We start from the raw sequence: 24,180 nt of genomic DNA, 5'->3' as shown, positions 1-24,180 counted from the left end.
GCAAAAGCTACACACGTGGATAAATCTGCAGAGGGGAGGGGATAAACCGTTTGTTCAAAGGACACGACCCTGAGCTTTTACAACCCGACAATTGCTCTGATAAGATCTAAATGAAGCCTTATTGGAATAATGAATTATTAATGTGACTTTGAACATTCACACCATTAGCAGGAACTTGCAAAAGCTTTCACTGTTAGAGCACAATGAATATATGACCTAATATAATCAACGGTCTTTAACAAGCCCAAAAAAAAAACAGTTGCACTTTGATCTAGAACAAAGGACAGTAACCAGTGTCATAATGCTCAATAGTAAGTTGTGGGACTGGTGGCTGGGCGGGGCCACGGCTCCTGCGTGTTTCCCTGGGGTTGGGGGTCTGTGGCGTTGGCTTTTTGGGCCAAGGCTCTTTACCATTGGCTCGGGGGACTGGCTCATGTTGTGAGGTCGATCATGGGACGTTTTGTGTTGATGTGTGGGTCGGCGGTGGCCTTTGCGTGTCTGTGTGTGTATTGGGAAGGGGACAGAAATAGCATTACTTTTTGAACTACTAAAAATAATTTGTATCATTTGTGAAAGTTCGTAGGTAAAAGTTTCGCTTGATGAAGTTAAACCTCTCAGGCTTCTTCTGGATTATAAAAACTGACTAGTTGGCTATGAGGTGCCGATTGTAAAGTTGCGCATGCTAAAATAAACAGCAACTTTTCGCAACATTTAGCAACAAACCACATTTCGTTTTACCAGATTTACAGCAATATTTGTGAAACGTGATTTTTCCCCTGTAAATAAATGTCAATGTTAAACCTAAATGTCAAATCTAAATCTAAATATTAATATTAAATGTAAATGTAATTGTAAATGTAAATGCAATTATAAATTTAAATGCTAAATGTTAAATCTAAATCTAAATCTAAATCTAAATCTAAATCTAAATATAAATATAAATATAAATATAAATGTTAATGTAGTGGGTGAAACTAAATATTTAGCTAATATGCAAATTCACTGGAAGTACCAAAAAAAAAGCCTCATTGACACGAACAAGTGCTATCTGTGGAGTGGCATTACGAATGGTGGACTTGGTTGGAGCTTGAAATAACATGATGGTTGGGAAATGTCCATGTCGGAGGTGGAGTCACAGGAGGAAGAGCCAGAGGAAGAGGAGGGAAATGCAGACTCAGACTGGTCTCAAGTAGGGAAAGGGCAAGATTCAACATTTAGATTTAACATTAGATTTACATTTAATTTTTAACATTTAGATTTAACATTTAGATTTAATATTGACATAATGTTTTTATGAGAAAAAAATATCACAAATTTCACAAATATTGCTGTAAATCCGGTCAAAATGTACGTATGTTTTTTAAGCGTGGTTTGTTGCTAAATGTTGCAAAAAGTTGCTGTTTATTTTAGCATGTGTAACTTTACAATCGGCACCTCATAGTTGGCATCTAGCTTTTACACTGTGAGTTGATTTTGTATAATAAGACGGTGAACAATATACTGCTGTTTACTGTTGTATTCCTAGAAGTTACTTCCTAGTAGCTACTTCTCATATTTCAGCTGTCTGATTTTGGGGGATAATGACAAGATCAAAGTTAGTGCAAATCTGTATTTTTGTCTATATTCTTTAAACAACAATTAAATTAATGTGGCTCTAACATGACACAAAAAATTTAAGTAATTTAGATGTTTACTTTAATGAAGGTTTGAAAATAAAGTCATTTTACACAATTGTGATGCTGCAGTGTAATAATAAGACAGTTTGTTATCTTGTACCTGATTAGAGAACTAGGAGATTGGCCAGTTTGAAAAAAAAGGTTGCGAAATCAATTGACATGACTTTCACCACTTTTATGTGTTCACTCTGAACACTTGACACGCTGGTTGAGATCATGATTATCGTAATCCTGATATGAAGCCCGTCGCAGTCTACAGCTGAAGTCTGTTATCTTTCCTCAAGGACAGATAATGCAGCTGGACTCCTGCTGAGCACTGCATTATCTCCCTGATCTCAGTGTTACTCTTTGAACAGATCACCAGTCTGTGCTGTTGCTTTACTTCATAGTTAAATAACAATCCAAGGACAATACATTTCCCTTTTCTATCCTGATGTTAGATGTGAAGAAACGCCAATACCATAGCTTAGAGTTTGCAATAATAGGGGATTGAACCTGAGAAACCAGCAGTTAGATCAACCATACAAGAAAACAATATAGCAACAATGTTCATACAAGATTCTTATAATATCTAATATTGTCACAAAAAATCAAGTACGTCTCATTCCTTGATATGAAAGTATAAAATGACCATTCATTAATATTAGGCAGCGGCTATCCGTACGATTGGCTAGTTTAGGTCACGGTATAGGTCAGTCATTGGCCAGTTTAGGTCAAGTGACTAAAATTAACTCTAACCTTTATCCTAACCATAACCCTAAAAATTGCTGCGATATTGGGTTATAACCTAAACCTAAACCTAATGCTAAAACGCTACGTACTTGTACTTTGGTAACTGTATACCTATAGCACCGGGGGTTGTCCGTATGGCAACCGTACAAATAGACACTTTCTTATATATATTACCTCAGTTGAAACTCTGAGTTGAATGGTGCAACTAAAGTCTGATCAATCACATGTTTTTGGAGACAAAAATCAAATCAATTTGAATCACTGTTCCTTATGAAGATGAAACCATTTCAGTCACTTTGATTCTTGATTAAAAATCAGCAAAAGTTTTGACTCATTAATAAACATCTCTTATTTTTCAGATTTATTTTACTGCTTTTTTTGGCAAAACAAGGCAAATATACCTGCATAGCATATTTCATACACAAGGCAATTCAATGTGCTTTACATGATTAAAAGTGAAGCAGAAAACAAATTTGATATTTGTTACATTATGAATTACTTATCATATTTACTTGTGATCAATTTATGGTTGGGTCCGGGCAATTTTAGACAAAATTATGCAATTCTGAGCAACAAGCAAAGGATAAGAAGATGAATGTCTGGCACAAGAGGCAATGCTCTATCTCAGGGATTCTCAAACTTGGGGTCGGCGAGAAACTGGGAGGGGGTCGCTGGATGCCTTTAGGATACACAATATTTTTGGAACAATTTGAGCCCATATTTGCTTATTTTTACCATTTTTCTGTGAACTTGTCTTTGTTTTGACCTATGTTGTTTACTTTTCCTTGCCATTTTTTTTCTTTTGCTCGTTTTAATGCAATTTTGCTACATAAATCTCATTCCTGTCACTTCTCCATCAAATTTCAATCCCTTTTCTGCAAATTTTTTCCACTTTCAAGACATTTTTTCCACTTTCAAGACATTTTTGGCACTTATAACACCTTTCAACCACTTTTCCCACCTAATGTTGCATGTTGACCCATCATTGTCACTTTTAACCTCTTTTCACTATGTTTTATAATTATTTTTGCCAATTGAACCACATTTACAATTTGTCATGCCCTTTTTTTGCCAGTTTAATCTATAGACTGTAAAAAGAACGAATGGGACAAGCTCCCCGGTGGAGTTAAGCTTTGAGGTTATTTGAGGTTGAAAAACGTGATTTTATGTCTTATATGATGATAATTGACAGCCTCAGATCTTGCGTAACTCTCTTTGTGAATAGCAGTTACATCGTGAAAGAAAGCCGAGACACCATTTAACTAGACATTTAAGTTGAAATATATGGTGGTTTTGTACTAACCTCTATGATCTGAACAAGCCGTTGGTAGAATTTCCAGCAGGAAAGATACTTATATTCTTGGCGTAGCTTGGCTTGCGTGAATCATCAGGACAGTACGCTAAATGGGCGGGGCGTGTTACCAGGGTTCCTCCCTCAGGACCCTACTGCACAGACTCTGGCTCCATATGATGTCAAATTTGCAAGATGGAAGCGCCCCTAAGCGCCGTATTTTGGCTTCAAAAACGTTATGTGGGAACAGCTATGGTCCACGCCCACTGGTTTAAACTAATTGTTCCTGCTTTTTAAATTACATCATTTCTGATTAAAACAATAATTTACATCTTTAGGATGACTATATACTATGACCTAAATAATAATAAACTTCCTGGATAACAGTGGATATTGTTCAGATGAATAAATAAATGTGGTTATCACAGATTCATAGAACAATGGACCATCATTTTGTTGACTTTATGGATGGGCCCAACAAAGCTCTCCCCTTTATAGACGGCCCTGTCTCCACACGACTGTTATTCAATGTTCATGTCTGTGTTCAACCACCTTCAGCTACAGTGGGGGTCCCTGGTCTCTGGCAGCTTTATTTTGGGGGTCACAGGCTGAAACGGTTGAGAACCACTAGTTAATTTGGAAGAGACAACTCTGTGGTACATGTGTTTAAAAAATTCTTCTACAGCTGTAATTATTAGTCGATAAATTAATAAGTCAAACACATCATTGATCCAAAACTATGTCATGATGGAACATCCTCTATTGTCACTGAGCTAATTAGCACATGGAAATATAACCTGTAGCTTCATGAATTGACTAAACCAGTCACCTGTGTGCAAGACAGCAGCTGTTAGCGTTTAAAGGCAGATTTCAAACGGCCCTTATTAAAGGGGCCATATGTAGAATTTTCAAGCATTTTCTGCCACCACCAGGGGGCATATTACTTGTGACAGGTTTTTTGTTTTGTTTTTGTTTTTTAAAAAAAGATAAAACCTATTTTGTTGTTGTAAGTTTGCATTTATTATTATCATCACTGCTCTAAATAGGTTTATACTCACCCAACCGTTGGAAAAAAGGTACTACAGGTTGACTGGTCCGGCAATATTTATTAATGTATACATAACTATGTAATCTACAAAAAAAATCACATGTGGCATGACAGTTAAGGACATGGTTTTTAAACACTCAAATTTTAATTTTAGGTAATTCAGACATACTTAAAAGTTGAAAATTCACAATAATTCTACATATGGCCGCTTTAAGACAAAAAAAAAAAAAATTAAATGCACATATTGCACCTAGACAGCATGGATGTAGATAAATTGTTTTTAACAATTATTTATTGGCTCCATAAGTAGAAAAACTGGTGTTTAGAAAAGCCATTACTGCGTTAACTCCAATTGTTTGCATGACAGCAAAATTCAAAATGCTGTAAAAAAAAAAATAAATCTGGTTTTGAGATAAAATTCTGAGATTTTCCAAACATCATCTACAATGACTTCGAAATTGTAATTAAAAGTAAAACATTAATAATGTGTTGAACAAGAATTTACAAGTATATTTTTTTTTACAATACTGTACTAGGAATACATTATTTATTAATTAAAATTATGTGTGGATGGTTTGTGTGGGACAGTATGAAGATGTGCTGTAGCAAGTTTGGTGTCAATTGATCAAAAAGTGTGGGAAGAGATAGGTTAATATAAGTTTTATTTGTTAGTTTGTGTGTTTTTTGTTTTCGGGGCACAGATGTGATTAACTTTATAATTTGCAATAGGTTCAAATGTAAAAACTTTCTTTCTTTTTTTGTTACTTGTTTCATTATTTGGGCTACATTTTGGTAAAAGTTGCCAATCTGTAGCACATATGATTGATCTGTTGTGAATTTTCAAACAGTTGAAAATTAGAAGTTTGCTGTAGCGTCACCTTTAGTGGCAATCAAATTACGTAATGTGACGCAAGACGTAAATTACGTCCTCGTGACGCTTGATGACGTTAGCCGCAGCAACCACAGTGAGTTCATAGCAACCAAGGTTTTTGTAGGTTTACGACAGTGTTTCACATACATTTATTTCAAGAGAGCATTTATATTAAATTTAAGGTTGAGGTTTGAGTATTTTATATCTTTAAATGGGGGAAAACAGCGAAGAAACGGGTCAAAAACGAGTTTTTATTAACAATGTGGACGGATATTCCTCCAAGTACATCGCTGAGGTAAATAAAGTGATATCATTTGTTGGTGTCCGTCTTAATGCGTTATTTCTGAACATTTTCGGGTAGTTTTTATCCACATGTACGCCCAGAGAACCGTCAGATGATGGTGAAGCAGAGGAGCCACTGGACTGCCCTGAGGATGGAGCTGCTTTCCAGGTGCTGGGAACCGTGTCTGCTCCCTGTAAACAGCAGAAATGTGCCTTCTTTCAGGTAATATTTCGTCCTTTAAAGACTGTGTTGTCAAACATACAGTCTGGTTAGGAACGTGGTGTGACTGTATAAGGTGTTAAAAATAAATAAATAAATAAATAAATAAATAATAATAATAATAATAATAATAATAATAATAATAATAATAATAATAATAATAATAATAATAATAATAAGAATACATTAACTAAGTTTAATGAGATTAAATCATTGTGTGTCATGTATGGAAGTATTAACTTTCCTCTAAACATAACTTTATTAACAGAGCACATTCAAAAACTCAGTGTGAATGGCCTGGAGGTAATAACACAATGTGTATTTATCATTTGAAAACAGTCCATAAATAAATAAATAAATATTTTAAAGATGTGAATGAAATCGTGAAAGTTAAAGACCAAAATGTTTTTGCAATTATAGCGCCACCTAGTGGCGCAATTTTTGGTATGGTTGGTCTGTGTGGTCTTCTATATCTACCCTGTAAATTTCACTGCCCTCAACATAATAATTCAGCAGAAATAAATGTTTGTTTATTTATGTGTTATGATGTAATAAGCCACGCCCACTTTGACCAATCGCAAATAACTTTGAGATATCGCCTCAGGAGGGACCGAAGATCATACCCTCCAAATTTGGTAACAATTGGTCTTGCCATTGAAGAGATATAAATATTCGTTATTTGTAGCGCCCCCTAGTGGTCTACATCATTCAAAATTGGCACATTTCCTCACAGTCACATGCCAACTAAGGATCTCAGATTTGGTGTTGTTAGCATTTATTTTGACCGAGATATGCGCCAGTTTGCATTTTTATAGCTAGCTAGAAAACTTTACTCATTAATAATTTGCGCATAATTTACCCGAACAAACTCATAGGGTTAACTGGAGATTACGTCCAACTGAAGACTCTACATGCCAAGTTTCACGCTGATTGGACAACCCCAAGGAGGAGTTCGAAAAAGTAGGTTTTCGAGTTTTTGCGATTTTGCTCCGAGAAAAGTTTAGGCGGAAATGGGCGTGGCCTAACCTAGGTGATTCAATGCTATTCAAGGAATCTGTGGATACGAAGGTTTTAAATTTGCAACAAACGATGTGGGAGATATTGGCCAAAACGCGTTGACCTTTATTATAGCGCCACCTGCTGACGGACATATGTGAATTTTTGTGTCCAAGGTAAACGGGGTTGTCGGGACCCACCCCCCAAGGGGCACCGCCCTACCTTGCACCACTTTTACCGGGGGAAACATAATAATAATGTATATAATAAGGATAAAAATCTTTGCGATTACAATAGGGTTCCTAGCACCGCTGGTCCTAGGAACCGCGTACGCTTACATACGCGGTTCCCTGGCCCCGCATGCTTGGCCCCCTAATAAATAATATCAATTGTTTTCACTTAAGGTAAATCCTAGTGAATCTTAAAACAAGCCATTGCTGGTCACATTTAAAAGTAAAATAAATTAACATTAATAAAAAAAGTGCAAACATGGCCAAGGGATAAAACCCGGAAACTCAGAAGCTTTAGTGATTGACAGGTCTACAACATGAAAACCGTGAAAGCTACTGTATATATATATTTCTTTTTAATGAAAAATGATATTTTTTGTGTTCAAGGGGCAAAAACTTAAAGTGCAACTTCATATGTATGCTATATGTTCATCATCAGCATGAAATCCTTTTAAAAATGCATTTTAGTCTACAACATCGACTATTTATGGTGCACATAAACTTCCATTGCTGACACGTGCATCTGCTGCATCCAATTCATAGAAGATTGGTGGAGAGAGTGAACATGTCAGAATCTAAATGGAAAATCTGATTATTCCCTCTGCTGGGAGGTCAAGTGTCTCTTAGTAGTACACATATCCTTGTGTTGCATGTAGTAAGAAAAACAGTGTTCAAGAAAAAAACACTATAGATATATATTCATACACACATACATGCATATAACTAGATGTGTAGTTATTCTGCAACAATCACATAATTAAATATTGAAATTATTTCACATATACATATGAAGACAGGATTATGTTTTATTTTCAAAATGCATGAAATACTTAAAGATATACTGGAATTTACATGAATTGGTTTGCGTGAACCCTTAAATTAATAAACACACTATTAGAAAAGTTTCATCTTGTTCAAGTCATTTACCTGTAACCTCAAACTGTGTTGATTTATCTCAGTCAGAGTTGGGGTCAATTATAATTGTAATTTGCGCGATTGATAATTAAATGGCATAATTATAATTATAATTGTAATTTTAGAAATCTGTTGCTGTTGTAATCGTAATTCAATTGTAATTGAGTTTATATAATTGACTTTGTAATTGGAACTGCTATGAAAAACTGCAAAACTGGGGAACCATGTTACAGGTCTATGTACAGTTCTACACATATAGTTAACAATTATTAAAATATGCTCATATCAAGCTTTCCCACATTTTATCGTTTCCGTTTTTTTTAAATCAACACAAAAAATATTAAAACCTATATTTTGATTGATTAGGAAGCATAACAAGGTAACCAATAGGTAGGCAATAAATTGGTTGGTAGATATTTGTATTTAGTGTATATTATAGCTGATTTAAAACCCGTTATAATAAGAGATGCTAACAGAAAGCTAACACAAGAGGAGAGTGAACTTTTATTAGGTTATTTATTTTAAGCTCAGTAATTGTGATTAATTGTTATTGAACTTTAGTAATTGAGAACGTAATTGTAATTGACTTTCGGGGATAAAAAAAAAAATAATTGTAAGTACAAGCAGTACGACTTCACTTTAATTTGCTTAAATGCATGTACTGTATTTACTAGAGTGCATACATACAATCTTTTTCCATAGACCCCAACCAGGGAGGAGCTCTTCCGACGCCTGTTGGAGTGTGATGTGGTGATATATAACATCTCAGAAAAGGTTTCACCAGAACAGATCGATGAAGCAACGTGGGCTCTTTCAGGTAAGGGAGTGAGATTATCCTGCAGCGCTATCATCATCTTATTACCACCATCCCTTCTTTCTCACAGCCCTTCAAGCTGAGATGGGGACCTTTAAGTCTCAGAAAATATTCATCTTAGTGTCCACTGTAATGACATGGGCCCTGACGAAACCACAAAACCCGGTGAGTGTGTGGAAAATTAGTCAAACAAACCTGAACATGTCCCATCGTGAGAATTTCTTTAATATGGAAACATGTTTGGTGAGCAGGAAGCAACGGATGGTCTGCTAACAGAAGAAGAGTTCAGAAGAAGAAGGCCTCACTCAGATTTTAAAAACCACCACTCTCTGGAAAAGCTTGTGCTTAAATTGGCTCGAGGGGTGAGAGATGAATTTAAAGAAACATTAGTATTTTTCAGAAACAAAACAAAAAAAACATGTTGATTTATTTTTCACATTTGAATAATAACGAATTAACTACTTGTTTCCCCTTTTCTTGCTGTATTTTAGAAAAAGTCCAAACTTTGTGGTTACGTTGTAGCCGCAGGTCTACAGTATGGGATGGGAGAGAACCTCCTACACTTCTTTTTTAAGGTAAAAATTAGTATAACAATAGATCAGCTACACATAACCACACATATATGTGTGAAATGAACGCTTCCTGCTGTCTTTTCTAACAGGCTTCATGGCTGATGCAGTTTCCAAAGCTTCCAATATTCGGGGACGGCCTGAATCACATTCCCATGATTCACGTTCTTGACCTTGGAGGGTAGCTGAATTCATTTTTCTTTCCAAGCATGTTAATAAAAACCAAATATTTTGATGAAATGATTTCACACATACATTAACTTCATCCCCTCACAGAGTAATCCAAAACATCATTGAACTCTTGCCAAAGTCAAAGTACATTCTGGCTGTTGATAACTGTAAGAGTACTTTAAAGGATGTTGTACAGGTAATATTCTTCTTTTTTTTATTTGTAAAAACAAAAACAACAACAGAGAAACAGACTCTTGTGAATGTAATCTACAGAAAATAAGCAATCTTCTTGGTCCAGAGCAAGTTGACACATTACCAGAGCAGGAGGCCATTGCCATGAAGGCATTCAAGGTACAGAATGGAATTTATTGTATTTTGCAGTTTTTGTTCACAAAGTTGTCCAATATATGCTTACAGTATACGGTATATTACTACTCTGTTAGCCACATGGAGTTAAGACACACCCTATTATCATTATTCATTACCATTATTATTAAACCAGCTGACTCTTGTTGAGTATCATCAAACCAATAAGTTTTGACTTGACATTTTATCAGTGATATATCTAAACAAATTAAGTAATTAATCAAAAGTTGACTTTATTACAAATCTATATGTTGTGTTAATGTTACTCTCAAATATTTGAATAAAAAGCCAGAAGAATTGGAGTACCTTAAGGTTGATCTCCGTCTGGATGCCTTCATCATTATGGACTCCTTCATTATAAACTGGAGATGTGAAAGTGGCATTGTTGAAAACATGGAGAGCATTGTGGAGGAGTATAAAACCCACAGACAGCTGCTGGTCAGTACAAGCAGACATTGTCAAAATTCTATTTTTGTGGTACTCCAGTATTGACTGAGTTTGTTACTATTACAAGTCATTCTTTTATTTATTTTCCCCTCCCCTTTCTCCATTCTTTCTTTAGTCAGTGAAAATCTGCCTGGTTGGGCCTCCAGCGGTGGGCAAAACCACTGTGGCAGAGAAAATCTGCCGTCATTACCAAATACACCACATCAAGATCAAGGAGATGATCGAAGAGAAGATAAAACAACTGGTTGGTGGAAGGAATTCCTGTTGACCTGTTCTCACACTGAATGTGCTGCCCTCTAGTGCAATTGTTATTTAAATACTGGAAATCCATCCCTTCTGAAAATACACACAAATCATTGATTTATTTTTAGGGATGTCCCGATCAGGTTTTCTTGCCCTAGAGTCCGAGTCCGAGTCCTTTGATTTTGAGAATTGGCTGATACCGAGTCCCGTTCCGATACTTCTATAATACTTCAATGAAACATTGGAAAGATAAAGAAGAGCAAAAAAAAAAGAAACAGATCCAGGATGTCCCTTATTTATTTTATTCACCTTATTTTGACATTCAACCCTAAACAGAGCACTTCTGTGACGTAGCTTGATCAATCAAGCAATAAATTAAAAGAAAATTCACTTTAGACTTTAGTGCAAGATTAAATAATATTAAATAAAAATGTCTAATATAAAAATGAATAGTGCCTCATCTTAAAATACCCAACAGGCACGTTAACAAATAAGGAAATAAAAGTGCCACAGTGCTGTAAAGTAAGGCCAGTAATGTGCTTTTAGGAACTGCATTCTTAATGCTTACTCTCCTCATTTAGTTTCACAGATTGAAATGTATGTTTTTCTTAATGAAAAGTATGACAACTTAATTTTGTTGGCATTGCAGGTGTAGAGCATGTAAAGTATTAGCTGCTTATTAAATAAAGTGTGTGAGGTCTGCAGATCGAGGATTTAGAACGGGGGTTCTCATCTGGTCTCACCCTGGGACCCACATTTTTCCACGGTCATTAAATCACGACCATTCATTTATTTTATTTTTTTTTAGAATTCAACCAATTAAAGTTTTTCAAAAATAACTTTTGAAAACATACACATATATATTACACTTTTTAAAACATAAATCCATATATTTTGTCCTTGCAACATGCATTTTACAGCATGCTTGTCAAAAGAAGAGGTTCTTTTAAAATAAAAGACAAGTCCAACATGAGAGACATTAAGTATTTGTTAATTTTTGACCAGCTGTTTCCGACCCACCAGTTGAGAATCGCTGATTTAGAACACACCGGCACTTTCTGCTGTAGGTGCTCGATATAGGAAATACTGCAGTAGATGGTCTATTCTCGCACACAAACACAAGCGCAAATCAAACAAACACTGGCGCGAGCGTTCACACAAACACGCCCTCGAACATCTGTGTGCAGTGCGCACACACACTAGCATCAGGCTAGTTACCAGAGAGGCTAATAATACGTTTCGTCTCTTCCAAACAGAACAAATGTTGTAGTGATTTAACTGCTTTACCTGCTACTCCTTTATTCATAAACGTCTGAGAACTTGGGTCTAACTCTCCACCTCCGCTCTGCATCCAACTTGCTCTGCTGACCAAACAACAGACAGAGCTCCTCTTTTTAACACTAGTTCTTCTGTCATCATGTTCTACTAGTTGTGCAGCTTCAGGCTCCGGTCTGATGCGGCACAGCGTAACGTTAAGAACGTTGTGTAATCAATATATCGGTACGATGGTATGTTAAAAATGTATATCATAACGAAAATATATACCTGTATTTGGAATGAACCGGTATACCGACCACCCCAATAATGATAATAAATATACATATATATCCGAGTCCTGATCGGGAGATAACGTTCGATTCCAATCGAGTCTGAAATCATGTGATCGGGCCCGATTTTTGATTATGTGATCGGATTGGGACATTCTTATTTATTATACTAATTGTTTTTGATGTGTCACAGAAGGAGGTAGTGAACAAGGCTGAGCCTGATCCTGAATATGGAAGCGAAGAGAAAGTTACTGCTGCACAGAAAAAACTCAATGATATTGTGGCAAGCATGGAAGCAAATGAAGGTTTGACCGTTGAAAGCATTACTCTCTTAAGATAACGATTCTATACAAAACCATGTTGGACAAGGATATTAAAATGATCCGTAAAGGAAAAATAGGTTTAAGGAAGCAGACCTGCTTGTTGTTTGTTCAGGCCAACTGGATACTCATCTGATTATTGAGGTTTTGCAAGAGAAACTGAAGTCAAAGCAATGTATAAATCAAGGGTTTGTTCTGGATGGTTTCCCTGAAACTTATGAGGAGGCAAAGAACATTTTCTCAAGTGAGTTTTATCTTTTTTATATTGGCCAAATTTTCATTAGGGGCACATTTTGGTTGTTGAAAATCATGGAACTTAAAGGTTGCAGTAGCTTACTTAACTGTCCATGTTTAATTTACTCATTTACATACACAAAATTTGTTCTCTGCACTGAAGAGCAGTGGCCGGGGAGCAGTTGGGGGTTAGGGGACTTGTTCAAGATCCCACAGTGTTGGCCCGGGTGAGACATGAACCGGCGACCCTCAGCGTCTTTAATCACTAGGTTACCCATCCCACATAGCCACATAGCAGCATAGCTGAACATGGGGTTGCATGATGTAGGTCTTTCCACTCCGTTACCTTTTTGTGGTAACGGAGTGGAATGGACAACAGGAAAGTTGGTCACAGCCATCACACACTAAGGTACAACTCAATGGTTCCTGTTGTTATACAGCAAAACATTTTTATTCAGGTTCCCATGGTTACGGTTGATGATAACGGAGTGGAAAAGGAAAAGTGCTGAAAATCATCACTCGAACCTGCATTACAAAAAAAAAAAAATATTTCTGCTTTATTAAGCAATACACACTTGATATTTCCATGGGTAATTTTTTTCCTGAAAACATTGTGTTAAAAAGTTTCAGGCCCGGACATATTTTTTTCCAAAATGTGCCCCTATGAAAATTTCGCCCATATATCTTTGTTCAAGCTAAGTCCTCTAAAGTTTGATTTGTCTCTATTATACAGGTGTGTGTGAGCAGAACCAGGACACAGATTTGATGTTAAAATCCCCTGCATTCAACAAAAAGATCACTCCAGGTTGTTGTCATCAATTCATATATCATTGAAGTCTCATGGGAAATGTAAAGATGTCAAACAAAAAAAAAAGAAAAGTAAAGAAGAAGCTAAAGTTTTTTTTCATTTTGTGGTGTTTGTAGAGTTTATTTTTGTTCTTGAGGCAGCTGATGATGTCCTGGTGAAACGAGTACAAGGACTTCCAGAGAGCGAGGCAGAGAAAAAGCACTACACTCAGGATGAGTTCACGTCTCGGCTGATGAGATACAGGCAGCTCTGCAATGCCGAAGATACACTACTCAACTACTTTGATGAACTGGAGATCCTACTGGAACCAATGGGTACCATAGTTATAGTTGAGCTGTGTTTGTCTCGTTCAGTCATCAGTATGTTATTTGTATTTTGAGCATGTGATAAAAAAAAATTGTTAGGATTGTGTGCTGAGAATACGATTAATGTAAAATTAATAGAGTTTAGATTGTGTTTGTACTACTGTGATTTATCTTAAACACTCTTTTCTAGAATCAAATATAAGGCCCTGGGACAATCTCAGCCATCTTTTTCAACACAAAAAAAGACTGTTTAGGCCTCGTAGATCAATAAATGGAAGGTATTTCTGTCAAAGGTTGAAATGTCCGCCCACAAGTTTGTTTTTGGCTCCATCACAAGCAGTGGGTTTTTTGACAAATTCTCATATGACTTGAACTTCGGAAAGTTTTGGAAATCCCGTAGAAGAATGAAAAGATGGCATTGAAGCAGAAAGAGAGTGAAGTTAGTTCAAAGGAGTAACATTATTTTTCGCCTCCGCTCATATGAAATGCCTCATGTTTTCACGCTTAATTTACGACCCGTGAAGTTGCATAAACATTACATTGAAATTCGTCTTTACCGAAATTTTGTCGACAGATCAGGAAGACAGTTATTTGCTTTTGTTCTGGTTTGTTTATGGTGTTTCCCGTGATATGACGTCACTCTGCGAGACATTACATTTGGGACAGATTCTGGTGTTTTTGTTGAAACTAAGCCAAAAAATAAATATTATTATATAATTGTTTTGCCACAACTTTCAATGCGTGAAAACACCAGAAATGTACTGGGAAGTGATTTTGGGGGCAACTTTTGGATGAAATAAATACAGGTACAGTTTTTTTTTTTTTTTTTTTTTTAATTAAGGGATTGATGGCGGTAGTTTCAGGAAATGGAAAAAAGAAGAAAAAAAAAAGAAAAACATTTTATTTATTTATTTATTTATTTGATGTTCCAATCAATAGAAAACGTTTTATATGAAAATATTTTCTCAGTTATTGATTAAAAGAAAAACCTCTTCTGTTGTTCAATTACATTTTTAATTAGTTAGGACTGTAGAGATAGTCAATACTAATAATAATAATACTTAATGCAACCTTTGTGGTAAGTGTGACTCATTTATCAACAGAGGTCAGTGCAGACGATCCAGAGTACACAGGCGTTATGAAGACGATCACAGAAATTATCGGAGCTCCTAAGAACTATGGCCGGAGTCCAGAGGAGCAGGAAGAGGAGGACCGACGGAAGGAAGCGGAAATGAAGCAGAAACCTGCAGCAGAAGCAGCTGAAAGGAAACGCAAGAACGAGGCTGCACTGGCTGTGATGACTGCTCAGTATGAAGAGTGGGTAAGGAAGGAGCTGGAAGAGCATTACTCTAATAAACACATCGCCTCATCATCACTGACTGATCTTCATTCTGTCCATTTGTCAGCAGGAGAATCTGACGGAGGTGAGAAGACAGGAAGAAGAGCTGCTGAAGATTCAGTCTCTTCCTCTGAGAAACTACCTGATGAAGTATGTGATGCCCAAAATCACAGAGGCTATGGTCGACTGCAGCAAAAACAAGCCAGAGGACCCTGTTGACTTCCTGGTATGTACTGTATGCCTGACATGAATCAATAAATCAAGACCAACCCAGTTGTTCAAAATTTTTTATCTGGATCAAAATGATCCGGATTTTGGAAATCCCATTTTTTGCTACCCAGGATCAGGTAATCTGTTCTACTTTTATGCCGGTTTTTCAAAGCAACATTGGATTTGATCAACCTGATCCAGATAAAACATTTTTCAAGATTACCAAATCCAGATTACCATTGCTCTAAATGGGATAACATATCACAATTGACAATTTCTATATCTATGTAAAGAACAACAGGTAGAAGAGCCAACATGGGGTTACTGTAACAAACATCCACTTCCATTCCTAATTTCTTTCATGATCCCTCATCCGAGCCACATCAAATACAAAACAAATATACATTAACAAATACATTGTGGATATTGAAAAGGCTAAATGTTCAATAGTTACAAAATAAATAATGTTCAGGGTTCTTCCGCATCTGAGGAGGAGAGACCAGCAATTTAAAGTCGTGCTTTTAGGAGGCGGATCTGAAGTTTCACTTTGGTTTGCTGCAGTTTGGTCAGCTTGATTTTTTCCTCTGCAAGGAGTATCTGTGCTTCTACTCTCTCAGTTTCTCGTATGAGAAGTAATTAATAGGTGTCATCATTATTATTTGTCAAAGGACAAATCAAGCCTCTTTTCTGAGCTACTGTGACTGCTGGCTCTACCAGTGAGGATCCAGGTTGTTCTTCAGAAATAGTGCTGAGTATATACACTAAATAATACAAATCTATTTGATTATTTGACCAATTTTAAAGTTTTACTACATTTTCTTCCTAAAATCCACCATGAAATCCTACCCCCTGTTGGAATCAAGATAATCCTGTTTTTTGTTTGTTTTTTTTTTTAATCAAAATTATCCAAATCCTACTGAAACGTTTTGAACAACACAAAGTGAAGATTTGATCCAGATTAAAACTAGGATTGGATTCCGTGATCTAATCCGATTTCAGAATCCTTATTTCCCTTTTGAACAACCCATTTTCAAGATTTGATCCAATCCGATAACCAAAATCCGATCAGATTACCTTTGAACAACTAACCCTTTAAAATTAAAAAAACCCACAATGCAATGACACAAGGTTATGTCAAGGTAGCACAAATATTCAACTTATCTTTCTGATTATTTGTGTAACTTCCTGCCTTATAAATATATTAAGTAAAAGCTGCTCAAAACCCATTGAACAAAGTGACACAGCTGTTTATTTTTGTATGTTTTTCTTGTTTTTTTTGCAGGCTGAACATCTTTTACACAACATTCCAAGGGAATAGGAGCACAGAAACACAGGATTTATCAGACTGCATGCACGTTTGTTTTTGTGACAGCTCTGGGACTGAGTTCAGGCAAAAACTAAATTTTAAGATTTGTATTATTCCAAGTCTGAATCCAGTAAATATCATAATTTAATAAACTTTGGTAAAAACTTAGCCAATATTGAAACATATTAAAACAGACTTGGTGTATTAAAGGGATCCTCTACTGTTTTTACAAATGTGGCCTAAAACCTTTGAAATGTCCTTCATAGAAGATCTATGCCTAAGAAAATGCATTATTTTGTACCATGTTCATTTTTATTAACTTTTAAAAATGGGACTACTTTACTGTTTGAGAGCCTGTACGCCACCATGTTGAAATGACGTCATTGATGACGCGAATCGCCCTTTTTAGTCCTTTGAGTTCTATAGGAGTGTAGCATTCAGGATCATTTAGCAGCTTTTTCAGTCAAAATGACAACTTGTGCTGCTTTGGGATGCTCTAAAAATCAGTAAAAGTTAAAAAAGTTTTTTGTTTACCAAAATTTGATAAACAAAATCCGTGCCCCAAAAAAATCTGTGACCGCAGATGGCATGAAGAAGAGAACAAGAGCTCCGTGCATGTAAATACAGACTACCAGCATCGACTGCTGCTCATTAATGCCGACCCAAATTTAATCTGTCTGCTGCAAAGAACCAGTGTTCATGTCAGAAATGGTTGAAGGTATATGGTTTAATGATTTAAGTTTCGGGGCACGGATTTTGTTTCGGTAAACAAAAGAGGACACCATCCTGCCTCGAGACGTGACAGAACGTTTCAACTTCCAGATATTAATGGATCATCTGAAACTGGAAGAAGGTCTGCTCATTGCTGACTCCTACAGCAATTCTCATTACCCCTTGGACACCATGGCAAGCCCATCTACTGGCTCTTCAGCGCATTGCCGAGCTTATGGATGGCCCTAACATCACTAGTGACGACGTCCAGCACCTCAGGATATTTGCACTAGGCATCAGATCTCTGGTAAGCATGTTGGAACAGCTGGGTAGGAAGAGAAGAATGGAACTGGACTGCGGGTCGCATGTTTCTCGCCTACTAGGGAAGCTACCACATGATCTAAGATCAAGTTTTCGACGCTTTATTTACCTGTTTAGGATACTGATCCCCACTCTCCTGAATTTAGCGAACTGGTTAGAATACAAACTTCAGGTGCAGGAAGCTATGTCACAGTACAGCTGCAGCTCAAGGAAGGATAACAATCCAAAATGCAAAGATATGAAATGGGAGAACAGGCCTGCAAGAGCTTCAGTTCTTCTGCTGGGAACAGAAACCAAATCCTTTGGAGAACCAGCCGAAGTAACAGTTACCAGACCAGTCACCAAGAAGTTCTGCCCATTCTGTGATAACAACAAGCACTCACTGAATAACTATGCCAACCTCAAACTGCTCAACAGCACCTAGAAACGTACATGGGTCCAAACTAGTAATTGCTGTTGGCGCTGTGGTAGAAATTATCAAGCAGCGAAGTGTGACCTTAAGATGTGTTGCAAAACTTGCAATAATCGACACCTTCTCGCCTGCACGAGATCAGTGTGAAAACCTCTGGGAAAGTGGATAGCAGCAACAAGTCAGTGCCAGCTTTATCAGACCCAGTCAAGCCTATTCCCCCAGATGAAGCCGAGGAGGTCTTCTACATTGGAAAACCCCCTCAGAGACACCGTGCCCTCCTCAAGGATAGTAGAGTGGTACTCAAGAACGGAGACCAAACTCTCGAAACATACGCCATACTGGATGATGGTTCAGAGCGCACCCTGTTGCTACACTTAGCAGCTAAGCATCTGGGTCTTCAAGGTAAACCTGACAACCTGCCCTTTTGGACAATGAGACAGGAGCTTCAGACTCTTCATGGGGCAGCTGTCTCCTTTACCATCTCACCTGCAAGTTCCCCAAAATGTGTTTTCAACATAACAGGAGCCTTCACTTCACCAAAACTCAGTTTAGGAGAGCACACCTACCCGGTAAAATCTCTTTGGTGGAAATTTAGGCACCTGAGGGACCTGCCCATTCAACATTTTGACAGCATTCATCCTCTCTTGCTGATAGGCTTGGATAATCCTCACCTACTAACACCTGTGGAGCCGGGCGCGGTGGATCACCTGGGGCACCAGTGGCAGTCAGAATTGGATGGACACTTCAGGGCCCAACCCATGGGCCCAAACAGCACTTTACTGAGCAACAATGCCGATCTACATCCTATGGGTCCCCACCTGCAGACATTTATCAACAAGTAGAAAGGTTGTGGCAGATGGATGTTCTTCCCTGGCGGTGTGAAAAGGCTAGCACAAGGTCACATCAAGATCAAGAGGCCATTAACTGCTTGGATGAAAAGACCCAGCATGTGGAGGTAGAAGGAACCATCCATTAATCCACTCCTCTTCTACAGGTACTGAACTGTGCTGAGGACACTCCTCATTGAAGTTGAAAGGGTCTTTAACTCCAAGCCCTTGGGCTACACATCGTCAGACATTGCCGATCCAGATCCCCAAAATCATTGTTAATTGTACGGCCAGATGCATCTCTCCCACAGGTTGTATACCCTGACTCGGAGCTTCTGGGCAGAAGATGCTGGCATCATAGTCGGGTCCTTGCTGACCATTTTTGGAGGAAGTTCATCAAATACTACCTTCCTAATCTTCAGGCACGACAAAAATGGCACACAACTATGTCAGATATACATATTGGCAAGGTTGTCATGATCATTGATCCATAGTCCCCTCACTCACTATGGCCAGTAGGAAAGATCACCAACATTTTCCCCGGACTTGATGGTAGAGTGAGGTCTGCTGAAGTGAAGGTGGGCAACAGAACCTACACGCCCCCAGTGTCTCAGCTCATTCAGCTTCCTGCTCTGCCGGACTAATCATCAGCACCCTGCACTTCTGACCGCCCTTGGTTATTTATCTGTCACCAACTTCAGTAGAGTAGTTTCTAAGAAACCAAATGGCCTTTTTTTCTATAATTCTGATTTCCTCTAGAAATCGGGGGCGGCTGTGAAAAAGGCGCACTCTGGTGGACGTCTTTCCCAGCGTCTTTTAGGTTTCACTTTCAGTTTTGTATGGACTCTGCTCAACACATCTCAACTCGTCTCAGCACGTAGTGAAGTTCTCTTGAATGTTAGTCCCTCCCGGTTGCTGTCTGATGTGAAATGCGTCTAGCGCAAGTGCGTTAAAGAGTTTAGAATATATATTTTATCTATACATGTTGTAATTTGCCTGTTAAACTAATGTAGCTCCGGTTGTGTTCAGCTCACTGTGTGGCTACATATTAGCAGCTAACTGTGCTACATCTGTGTGACTGTGGCAATATAGTTCAGTTATTGATATTGTTAGGCAATGTTGTTGATAAGGAAATCTACTAAATGGCCCCCATTATAGCCTTATCTGTCTGTTAGTTAGCAGGGCATGTACATGGTATTTCGCTAGGTAGTCACTGTATCATGTCCAGTAGAGTGCAGTGCTTCTTTACTGATGTAGATGAATAGGCTATTTGATATGCTCAGAAGCCTGTCATATAATTCTTTGCTGTGAACTGTCTTACCGATCACCTGCAGCGAGTTTTACAGAATAGGATCCAGCACAGTTAAAGCAGGGAAAAAACAGCTAAGCTATTTGTTCTGTCTTTCAGTTTTCTGCCTGCCCGCCCGCTTGCCAATAAACTCTTTGGAACTCAGTTTGGTCATCTGTTGTGTAGCTGTTGAGTTACTCATTTTTGACCATCCTTCTTTGTACCTTTTCATTTAGTTTAAAATAAATCATTTTTATTAATTCATCATCGCTTCAGTCTGGTCTTCATCATTTACCAACGCAGAGGGTGTTTACAAGCCAAAGACGAGGTAACCGCAAATTTCACCGTAACACTCTCCATTCACAATTCTCTCTGTCCAACCTACTCACCACAGATTGCAGAGTCCACAGCTGCTAGTTTTAATAGGAGGGGCGGAGCCAACAGTGATGTAAGAAGCCACCAAAACATCACAAACCACCATTCTCAGCAAATACCAAAATTTGATTGTAATAGCAGGGTTTTCAACTCATAGAGAGGGCAGTCACTCTTACATTTTTAATATCAGAATAGGGCCTAAGCCAAATTAAATTACTTTGACTAAAATGTCAAGAGTTGGACATGAATAAACCATCAGTACAACTTCATACCAAATGCATTTGTTTTCAGGAGAAAAAAAGTGATTTTGGGTGTTACTCTTTAATTTACGCTTTAATAATCCAATGCAACAGAAGGGTTCACCTTGTCCAACAGTTAATATCGAAATAGCAGCAACTAGCAACATCAATGGTAAGGGGTAATAATATGTGTTTTTGTGGATGTGTATGATTGCTTCTACTTGACCTCGTTTTTGGATCATAATCTTAATATAGATTTCATAAACAAGGTGCAGAAATACCATTTCATGTTAATGTTATCAAAGTTTATGGACACTGTTACACTTCAGAAAGAGTGAGGCGATATTGTTTGATCTATTCCGCTTACAGACAAAACAATCTCTACCACCCTTTTAGCTGTGTGTGTCTCTCTCTCTCTCGCACGCAAACACACACACGCACACACACACACACACACACACACACACACACACACACACACACACACACACACACACACACACACACACACACACACACACAATGAGAATAGCCACCTCTTAAGTGGTCACACTAACATCTGCTATGGGTTGAAAATGTTATTAAAGGACCACACACACATACACACACACACACACACACACACACACACACACACACACACACACACACACACACACACACACACGCACACACAAGCACACACACACACACACACACACACACACACACACACATGCAGAGGAGTAAAATGCAAATACCTCAATAGGATGAGTTGAAGAAGTGGAGAATGTTTGTCTTTCTTAATTTGACAGAAATACCAAAGATAATACAGGTATTCCATTATATCTCATCTTTCCACATTATGGAATGAATGACCATCACCATGTGCTTGCCATATTGACCTCCCTCACACTAAAGACTGCACACACGCACGCACACACACGCACACACGCACACACACTTTACCACCTATGTTACACTGCTGTGTTTGCTTTTGTTGGCTAATGAAGCTGACATGCTAACCTTACCCGTTGCAGCATGTGCATTTGTGCACAACACAGACAGACATGCTTTGCCATGCATGCAAACCAGTCACCCACCACGAGGGGTGCAGAAGGTCAAACCTCGTTTGTTCCAGCTGACATGTATTTTTGCCTGGGCAGTGGATGACTGAAGTGAGCATTACAGGAAAGGCACTCACATGTATTTCTGTTTCTATTTTTTACACTTGTATGTTAAAACATACTAGTGATCAAAAATGTAGAACTTGCAAAAGTTCCCATTAGAATTACACAGGGCTCTATATTAGGGCTGTGACATCCCTCTAACACTATGTTCACACTGCAGGTGTTAATGCACAATTCAGATTTTTGTAAAAAATCTGAATTTTTTTGTGTGATTTATGGGATGAGATTTGCACCACTAGAAACTGAACTTGAATAGTTGGTATTGAATTTTAAAGCAACAACTTGAAATTGAATTTACTGTTTTGAAACAAATTTAGTAACTTGAATGTATTTTTTCTTGATTGATTGCTCAACCTCGCGGACTGGAAGTGTGTCTCCATGTAGTGAAACTGAATTTGAGAAGCAGAAATATATTGAATTTTTGGAATGTACTAAGATTAATTTCTTTCAAAAGGAAAAAATACAAGTTCAAGTTACTAATTCAGTTTCAAAACAGTCAATTAAATTTCAAGTTTCAAATTCATGATGTAGGAGTCGGATAGAAAGCACCTAGGCCGTCCAGACGGTAGTCACATTGCAAAAAATCTGATAGGTATTGGATTTGACAACTCACTGCAATGGTTCAGCATTTGTTTTGGCCATTTAATCCTCCCGCCCCCCTTTTTTTTTTTTCTTTTTTCAGGAAGAATTCATTTCATATCTGCTTTCAACAGGCTCATCAATAACAAGTTGCAAGTGCCATTTCTAGCTTTGTGCAGGCTCGAAGCAAGGTGAGGTTTGAAGGCCTCCAGTTTGCGTAACTTTAGAGATTCTAAACCATTAAAATGTCCACAAACTGCTAAATTGGTTAATCATCATTCCTGTCAAGCATTCCCATTAAACCTCAGCTGACGTCTCATACATATGCATGACTTTGGACTTAATTAATCTTAAAAAATATTAACTACAGCTTATTGATAGCGGTATGTTTTATTGTTTTACCCTACATTTATTTTTTTTTAACATGTAATGGATAAACACTGGTAAATTTCGTCCTTCACAGATGAAGCGAACGACTCAGCTTTAACGCCCCCTAGTGGCTCCTAAAGGCCCTGTTTATAGTATAGAACCACTATAGCCAGAAACGCCTGTTCTATGCAACTTGTTAACATAAATTATTTTAAGTTTCTGTCCAGGAAATTGAACGAGACCTTTTTTGTCTCTTTTTGTGATTTGTGTGCTGTTCTGAGTCTGGAACACGTGTGCTCATCTGCAATCTATGTTAGTGATTAAAGGTGTATTCATCTCAAGCACCAGGGACGATCTGGCCTCTGATTGTTCTCTCATCATCTAATACAATATTTGGCAAAAATAGATGGAATCTAGAAACAGACACATGTTACACATCTGTCCTTTTTTCAGATATTGTCATAAATTATTTTTGAACTTCCCATATGGGGTCAAAACCAGGAATTGGTTATAAGAAAATAATATTGAAGGATGTCTAATGCCAGATAGAAGTTATTTTTGATTTATTTACATATTTATTGAATCTTTTAGGTCAGTACATTCTCTGTGAAAAATCCACTATCTTGATAAATAAAGGGTATGTAGGATTTAAAACCAAGAAAATACCCTGAAAGCTACTCCACAAAGGAGTGAGCCGCCTCCATCCTGTCTACAATTTTCCATGTTTATTTCTGTGTTTACATGTGTGCACGCATGAGAATGTCTGCTGCAGGCTTTCGGAGGCGTGTGTGTTTTTGTTTTCCAGGCAAGAACATTGTCAACATCCCTCAATTATCCCTGATTGCCGAGGGGAACCCCAGACTCCCACAAACCCACCGTCACACACACTCACTGCAGCAATATTTCAAGGTCTCAACAGTATTATTAACTCCTTTTGTCAAAATAATTAT

At 37.6% G+C, this 24,180-nt stretch overlaps 1 protein-coding gene across 3 annotated transcripts; it reads left to right on the top strand.

Annotated features, from left to right (window-relative positions):
- The first annotated feature begins 5,685 nt into the window (after positions 1–5,685).
- Positions 5,686–17,213, top strand: LOC114457758 (adenylate kinase 7-like). 3 transcript variants are annotated; one of them, XM_028439809.1, is made up of 18 exons: positions 5,686–5,712; positions 5,980–6,123; positions 8,964–9,078; positions 9,146–9,240; positions 9,327–9,437; positions 9,567–9,650; positions 9,737–9,825; positions 9,921–10,011; positions 10,089–10,166; positions 10,470–10,619; positions 10,744–10,872; positions 12,612–12,723; positions 12,854–12,982; positions 13,706–13,777; positions 13,897–14,094; positions 15,189–15,406; positions 15,492–15,650; positions 16,917–17,213. In XM_028439809.1, exons 1-18 carry the CDS (start codon positions 5,689–5,691, stop codon positions 16,950–16,952), a joined length of 2,034 nt encoding a protein of 677 aa, XP_028295610.1. In that variant the 5' UTR covers positions 5,686–5,688; the 3' UTR covers positions 16,953–17,213. The 3 variants fall into 3 exon arrangements, with proteins under 3 accessions (XP_028295610.1, XP_028295609.1, XP_028295608.1); XM_028439808.1 differs by having other exon boundaries at positions 5,689–5,913; positions 15,495–15,650; XM_028439807.1 differs by having other exon boundaries at positions 5,689–5,913.
- The last annotated feature ends 6,967 nt before the right edge of the window (positions 17,214–24,180 follow it).

This window comes from Gouania willdenowi, chromosome 24 (genome assembly GCF_900634775.1).
Source record: "Gouania willdenowi chromosome 24, fGouWil2.1, whole genome shotgun sequence".
In the NCBI taxonomy this organism is placed as follows: Eukaryota; Metazoa; Chordata; class Actinopteri; order Blenniiformes; family Gobiesocidae; genus Gouania; species Gouania willdenowi.
This window is presented reverse-complemented; position numbering and strand designations above follow the sequence as displayed.